Genomic DNA, 7,825 nt, shown 5'->3' on the forward strand with positions numbered 1-7,825 from the left:
AACCGTTTATCAAAATTAGTATCTGTAACCTTAACCGTTAACTATCATTTTTAACGGTTCGATTAACCGAAATCGTTATCATTAATAGTTCAATTAATTAACATATTAAATATAACAATTATATCTATTAACGATTACGATTAAAAATTATGGTTAACAGTTACAATATTTTAAGCATCCCTGTCCCCGTATGTTTTAGATAAAAGGGAATTTACATCCTGAAATTTTTAATATGACCATTTTTTTTATAGATTTGATAATTGGAATGTACAATATTTTAGGAAAAGTTTTATTTGTGATTTTTTGTTGTTGTTACATATTCTATTTATAATTTAGTTAAGATTTATAGTCACGATTTAAAATTTAAAATTAATGTTAAAATTTAAAAAATAAGATTTAAAATATTTAAATAGGATACACAATAATATTAGAATTTTATTTGCGAGAAAAAAAAATCAGCTATCAGTGCATAAAATGATTTGTAATTTAAGTTCACGTATATGTTTTCTTTTAACATTAGATATTTAAACATAAATAATATCAATTGGGGTAAAGTACACAAATAGTCCCTTGATTATAAGATATTATTTTATTGAGTCTCTCAACTATTAAAAGTTACAAAACGATCCTCCGACTATAGGGTGTTGCTTTTGTTGATTCCATCGACTATTAAAAGTTACAAAATGGTCACCCGACTATTATTATGTTCCAAAATTGTCATTTTCCGTTAAAAATTTAACGATCATCTTAGTTGAACATTAACATGCTGACTAAGATATGATAGTCTTTTTAGAGTATAAGATCATATTTTATTATATTTTAGTCAACATGTTAATGTCCAGCTTAGACTACTGTCAAATTTTTAACGGAAAAAGATGAGTTTAGAACATATAAATAGTCAGATGACTATTTTATAACGTTTAATAGTTGGGGCTCAACAAAACGTCTTATAGTCAAAAAATCATTTTATAATTTTAATTGGTGGGAGACTTAACAAAACATGTCTTGTGTATTTAACCCTATCAATTTTATAATATATTTTATTTTTCAAGTTAATTTATTTAGGGAAAAAAGAATGAAAAAGAAAATCCATTACACAACTCTCCTCACATTAGAATTAATTGATAAGTATGTAAAAAGAAATTAATTAATTAATAATAATTAAAGAATTATTCTGCTTTTAGTTTATTATTTTGAATTTATATGCAGAAAAAGGAATTACTAATAGGAAGAAAAAGTTATTAGAGAAAGTTGTAGTAATAGAAAATTTTTGTTTTATGATCCTTCCTTACCATTGCTTATTGCCATAGCCACGATAAGAGCGATCTTCGTTCTCAATCTCTTCCATCCCTTTCTCCGCTTTGTATTGAATTTTTGCTTTTGTTTATCCATCAATGGCGAGCAGGTACTGGGTGGTGTCTCTTCCGGTTCAGAACTCAGCCTCCACTCTTTGGAATAGCTTACAAGATCAAATCTCCAAGCATTCCTTCGACACTCCTCTCTACCGAGTATCTATCTATCTGTCTATCCATCCATCCATCCCACAGTTAGATCTGATTTGCTAATCCTTTTTTCTCTTTTCAATTGCAGTTCAATATACCCAATCTCCGTGTTGGAACTCTCGATTCCCTACTTTCTCTCAGTGATGATCTCTTGAAAGTAATTTCCCTCTTTTTACTTCAATAACCCATTCTCAATTTCTTGTCTTCCTGCTTTTTATTCATCAAATTATTGTCTTTCTTATATATCTGTTCGTTTTCTTTAGAGCAAAATAAATGAAATTAAGTGACTTTCTTGATTTGGTTTTGAGTTTTAATTTTTTATTTCCTTTTTTTTTTTGTGATTTGGATGCATGTCCAGTCAAATACCTTTATTGAAGGAGTTTCCCACAAAATCAGGAGACAGATCGAGGAACTGGAGAGAATCTCTGGCTTGGAAACCAATGCCCTTACTGTTGATGGAGTGCCCGTTGATTCTTATCTAACCAGGTAAAAAATTCTAACTTCTACTAATGGACGTGTCATTAATTATGAATCTGATAGGGTACTATTATGGACGATGGGTTTTGATTCAAGTTAGTTTTTGGTGATTTGATGGCAGGTTTGTTTGGGATGAAGCAAAGTACCCAACAATGTCCCCTTTGAGGGAAATTGTTGATGGTATTCACACTTATGTAGCAAAAATTGAGGATGATCTCAAGGTAGTTCACTTTCTTTTATACATACTGGTTTATGACTCTAATAGGTTGAATGGAAATTTGGGTCTTAAATTGTTGTTTATTATGTTAGGTTCGTGTTGCCGAGTATAACAATGTGCGTGGGCAACTTAATGCCATAAATCGGAAGCAAAGTGGAAGGTATGTCTACTTCTTTACTGTGATTGTTGCATATGCCAGAATGTTATGTTTTTAATAGCTGATTGACTTCTGCCTATTCTAGCTTGGCTGTTCGTGATCTGTCTAATCTAGTGAAGCCAGAGGATATCATTACTTCTGAACACCTTGTGACTCTCCTTGCAATTGTTCCCAAGTATTCACAGAAGGATTGGCTGTCTAGTTACGAAACATTGACTAACTATGTGGTAAAACAATATAATTTTGGTTCAAAGTTCTAACTCTAGTTGTCAATTCATAGCTGCTTGTTATTTAAACTATTGCCTGTCAGAGAAGTTGTTCTTCTTGTGATGTTTTTGAAGGATATGTGATGCCGGGGCTTTTTTTTCTTAATTTTAATTGTTATTATGTTATTTTATCATTTCTAGACATATGATAGATGACTAACATTATTAGTAATTTCTAGGGTTTAAATCTAGAGCTAGGGATAAAACTTCATTTGCAAGAAAGCCTAGTAATTTTACTTGGAAGTAAACTAGTATATGTAAGCTGTAAGGTTTACAGCTAACAACTTTATTCTTATTCTTATTATCCTCTTTGAATTGACGGTGAGAAACTACGGGTATTTTATACCCACGTTTTCTTATGTTTATTTTTTGGGATAAAGTTTGTAGCTTTATTGATGGAGCTGTTAGATTTTGCCTTTTATTTAGAAACATCTCTCTTACTGATTGTGGCATTCACTCTTTGTATCAGCAGACTTCTATATATAGTTATTAAACTTATTTTATGTTGAGGTCATTCTGTGTAACAAAGAAATGCATTTTCAGGTCCCTCGGTCCTCCAAGAAGTTGTATGAAGATAACGAATATGCTCTTTACACTGTAACCTTATTTGGCCGTGTTGCGGACAATTTCAGAATTAGTGCACGTGAAAGAGGCTTCCAAGTGAGTGCATTCTATGGTTGCGTTTTTTTTTTCTATATGAGAGCTACTTTTGTCATTCCATGCATGGAGCCTGTAATCTTAAATTTTAAAATGTAACTCTTTTGGAGGATGTTATATTCCTTTTGATGCATTTCTTTTGATGCCATTCAGGTTCGTGATTTTGAATATAGTCCAGAAGCACAGGAAAGCAGGAAGCAGGAATTAGAAAAATTGATGCAAGACCAAGATAACTTGCGAAGCTCTCTTTTGCAATGGTGCTATGCTAGTTACGGAGAGGTATCATGTATTTTCCTTTTCCTTTGAGATTCTCTATTATTTCTATATTTTGAAGTGGGTTCTGAATATGTTGCTTGCAGGTTTTCAGCTCCTGGATGCACTTTTGTGCTGTACGTGTCTTCGCAGAGAGCATTCTGAGATATGGTTTGCCTCCATCTTTCCTGGTAACAGTTACTCATTGATTTCTATAATTGTTTGTGAACCAGCATTTGTTTGATATATGATATATCTGACTGCTGGTTTCAAACTGATTATCAGGGATGTGTTTTAGCCCCATCTGTGAAGGGTGAGAAGAAAGTGCGGGCCATCCTTGAAGGGTTATGTGATAGTGCAAACAGGTAAGCTTAAAATGCCTCTATTTTTTCCCCTTTTGGGGTGTGTGTTGTAAAACTGTTGAAACCAGAGTGAACATGGAGTCGGCTATCATGGCTATATTTTGCAAAACTGCCTGGTATCGGTGCAGAAATAAATTTAAAAGTCACTACTTCATTAGTTTGAAATGTGGTAAGTTGCTTACTGAGCATAGTTAACTGGGAAATTTTGTTTAAGTGGATTAAAACACATGATACATTCTTTCCAGCTTGTGTGCATGTGAATGACAATGGCTATGCAAATCCTGAAGATACCGAATATTTGATGTTGCAAAATTATTGTGAAGCTTTTAAATATTGACCACACTGAAAACTGTTGACTAGATTATATTTTTACTGAAAACTGATGTGATCCTCCTTAAAAATGCAGTACGTACTGGAAAGCTGAAGATGAAGGTGGAGCAATGGCTGGTTTAGGAGGTGACGCCGACGCTCATCCTTATGTCTCCTTCACAATCAACATCATGGCTTGATGAGTGCAAACAGTTGATTTCTTCAAGCGTATTCATCTAGCCGCACTAATAATAATAATAATAATAATATAATAATAATAATAGGGAAAAGCGTTGAAGATGCATTGCTGTTTGTGTATTTAGTTTAATAGATTGTTTCTTTAGTTATTTATGGTAATCCTCACCTTACCGCAGCATAGTCTGCCTAGGGAAGGGATTGGAAGCAAGGCTTTTTTTGTGTGTGGAATATAGTTGATAAACCCTCTGTAGAAGCCGTCTGCAACTTCTGTATTCTATATATGCGGAGGGTTTAAAAGTTAATATCTTTTATGGAATATATATTTGATCGATATAACTTAGCTGCTGCTTCTAATTTGGAGGCATCTCTCTCTACAAGAAACCTTTGATTGAAAAGTAAGTTCAACCAATTTCATGATATAATTACGGTTCATATATGATCTTTATCCGCCAATAATAATTAGGATAAATTATAAAATTGATCCCTCGACTTTAGGGTACTGTTTTGTTAAATCTCCCAATTATTAAAAATTATAAAATGATCATTCAACTATAGGACATTGCTTTGTCAAGTGTAATTTTTTTATTTATTAGTATTAACTTTTTTCTAATAGTTTGGGTGAGTTCAATGTGAAGTTTGTTTAGAACTTTTTTTAATCGTTAACAACGCACATATACCTTGTAAATGCAGTTGCTCGAACTTAGGATCTTTAGGAAGAAGCACGTTCCATGATACCATGAAGCCACATGATGAAAATTAAAGAAAAAAATATAAGGGGATCTAGAGCAACTTGAACTTAGGTCATGAACTATAAGCTAATCACTGAGCTAAATTTAATACCAAGTTTAAGTTAGCCCAAATTTGAGTCCCCTAAAAGCATCTCAATTTTTCATTCACCACTTTATTCGAGAGTAATTAAATTATTTCTAATTAAAATTTAGATCAAATTAATAGAATGTGTAAATAATAAAAAAGTAAATGTATTATTATATAACTTTACTTAACTGTCATGTCAATAACTCTTAACAATTAATGATAATCAGCTTGATTGAAATCAAATTGAAAAATTTGGTAACCCAATTGACGGAAGCTTGTCAAATGGTCAAAATAGAATAGATCCTATAGTTTAGTGGTCTCCAAGATAGTTTACCAAAAAATAAATACCTACTCTTCTTTCGGTTCCATATGACCAATCCATCGGCCATTTAATCTTTTCAACAGTCGGCATTCTTTCTCGAATTCCTCGTCAATCCGTGACAAAAGGTACCTGAACCTCACAGTTTACATCTTATTCTAACCTTGAAACTTCTCTTGATATCAACAAATCATACATGTCACCAATAATCTCCGCAAGAACATGACCCATCCTTAAAATGGTGAAACCGCTTTGAATCTCTTATAACGATTTCCCGATCAACAATCTTTGAGATCAAACTAATGAAGGTATGACAATCCCCACAAATTCTAAGATTCTTAATAACATGGATTGTTGCACCAGGAGCCGTATGCATTATTGCAAACACAACTGCCAACTTCTCACTATGAACCCGCAACGTCAACCCTTTCTCTTCCTCATCCACATCATAAAGAGCTGATGTCAATTTGGGTATGTATCCAACTCCTTGCAGCTTCACATTTAGCTCTTCCAGATGCTTGTATATTTTCTCATGTTGAGGATGCTCTTTATCCCCAACCAAGAAAACATGGACCTTGCCTTTCAGTTCAACCAAGCTGAATCCAGGTGATTTAACTAGTCCGCGATCCTTTATAAGAAGTCTCATTCTCTCTACATCTTCCCATCTTCCAGCATCGGCATATATGTTAGAAAGTAAGACATAGTACCCGCAATTATTTGAGTCTAATTCAAACAACTTATTGGCAGAAATCTCGGCAAGCTCCACATTCTTGTGCATCCTACAAGCCGCAAGAAGTGAACCCCAGATTACAAAATCAGGTGTTACCTTCATCTCCTTGATCAAGTTGTAAGCATGGTTGAGATATCCGGCTCGCCCCAGAAGATCAACCATGCAACTATAGTGTTCCAACCCAGGTTCTACTTTGAATTCCTCCTTCATTGCATTAAAACAATTCCAGCCCTCTTGCACCAGACCAGCATGGCTACAAGCGGCAAGAACTGACACAAAAGTTATGTAATTTGGTCTAACCTCATTTCTTATCATCTCATAAAAGACATCTAAAGCTTCTTTGGCACGACCATGCATTCCGTAACCAGTGATCAAGGCAGTCCATGACCTGACATTCTTCTCTTTCATGCAATTAAATGCCTTCCTTGCCATTTCAACTCTTCCGCATTTGCAATACATGTCTATGATGCAAGTTCCGACAATCACATTACTCTCCAAATCCATCTTTATAACCTATGCAGAAACACACGCAGGCACAAATTATAGACCTCATTAAAGACTCCATACCTTACAAAAAATTCTACCAAGAGAACTATGAATACAACAAAAGTAAAGAAGCTATAATAGTACCTGGTCATGTATACACTTTCCGGCTTGCAGAGCACCTGAATGAGCACAAGCTAAAAGCACAGAAGAAAGGGTAATGATACTGTAACTGACATTATCATCCCTTACCATTTCATAGAAAACCTCCAAAGCCTCGTTAGACATCCCATTTTGTGCATAAACAGAAATCATAGAGTTCCAAGAAACAGCATCCTTCTCGACCATTGCATCAAACACTTTCCTAGATACAGCCACATCGCCCCTTTTAGCATATGCATCAAGCAATGTGTTTTCAACAGCCACATCTCCATCAAATCCCTTCTTTATAACCATTCCATGAACGCCTTCACTTGCTCCTTTTATGGGAACAAGAGAACAAGCGGAAAGGACGGAAACAATAGCTACTGAATCAATGAAAATGGGTTCATTTGCAGCATCTCCATCATTTTCACTTTCCTGAATCAACAATTCCTTGAAAAGCAATAAAGCTTGGAGGGGATTATTGTTCTGGACATATCCTGCAATCATAGAAGTCCAAGATACTATATTTGGTTGAGGAATTTGATCAAACAGGATACGGGCATCTCTCAGTTGGCCACATTTTGAGTACATGTCGATGAGAGCTGATGATACAAAGAGGTCAGTGTCATAGCCGAAGATTAAAGCTTGTTGATGGGTTTGTTTTCCGGAGTAAAGATCGAGCAAAGCAGAGCAAGCCTTGATTGCGCAAGGGAAAGTGGATCGGTTAGGTTTAAGAGAAAGTTTGCGCATTGAATAGAAGGCTCTGAGAGCTTCGGTAGAGTCGCCACCGCGAGCTAACTCGGCGATGATTGAGTTCCAGGAAGAGACATTGGATTTGTCCAAGTATCTGTTGAAACACGTTGCCAGGTTGGACTTTGTTGAGAAGTGATTTTTCACAGTAGTTTTAGCGAATCCTGAACTCTTCATTCGCTTTCA

General features: G+C 34.7%; 2 protein-coding genes across 3 annotated transcripts; one reads left to right on the forward strand and one right to left on the reverse strand.

Moving 5' to 3' along the window:
- Positions 1 to 1,278: 1,278 nt before the first annotated feature.
- LOC120205360 (V-type proton ATPase subunit C-like) lies at positions 1,279 to 4,477 on the forward strand. The gene is made up of 11 exons (XM_039205251.1): positions 1,279 to 1,508; positions 1,591 to 1,659; positions 1,861 to 1,988; positions 2,101 to 2,200; positions 2,289 to 2,356; positions 2,439 to 2,580; positions 3,163 to 3,279; positions 3,430 to 3,555; positions 3,636 to 3,719; positions 3,814 to 3,893; positions 4,297 to 4,477. Exons 1-11 carry the CDS (start codon positions 1,395 to 1,397, stop codon positions 4,397 to 4,399), a joined length of 1,131 nt encoding a protein of 376 aa, XP_039061182.1. The 5' UTR covers positions 1,279 to 1,394; the 3' UTR covers positions 4,400 to 4,477.
- A 1,049-nt stretch (positions 4,478 to 5,526) lies between these two features.
- LOC120205361 (pentatricopeptide repeat-containing protein At3g26782, mitochondrial) lies at positions 5,527 to 7,825 on the reverse strand. 2 transcript variants are annotated; one of them, XM_039205254.1, is made up of 2 exons: positions 6,998 to 7,825; positions 5,527 to 6,775 (listed from the first exon to the last, which is right to left on the reverse strand). In XM_039205254.1, exons 1-2 carry the CDS (start codon positions 7,814 to 7,816, stop codon positions 5,732 to 5,734), a joined length of 1,863 nt encoding a protein of 620 aa, XP_039061185.1. In that variant the 5' UTR covers positions 7,817 to 7,825; the 3' UTR covers positions 5,527 to 5,731. The 2 variants fall into 2 exon arrangements, with proteins under 2 accessions (XP_039061185.1, XP_039061184.1); XM_039205253.1 differs by having other exon boundaries at positions 5,530 to 6,775; positions 6,893 to 7,825.

Source organism: Hibiscus syriacus, unplaced genomic scaffold (assembly GCF_006381635.1).
Source record: "Hibiscus syriacus cultivar Baekdansim isolate YM2019G1 unplaced genomic scaffold, ASM638163v2 tig00012374_pilon, whole genome shotgun sequence".
Taxonomy (NCBI): Eukaryota; Viridiplantae; Streptophyta; class Magnoliopsida; order Malvales; family Malvaceae; genus Hibiscus; species Hibiscus syriacus.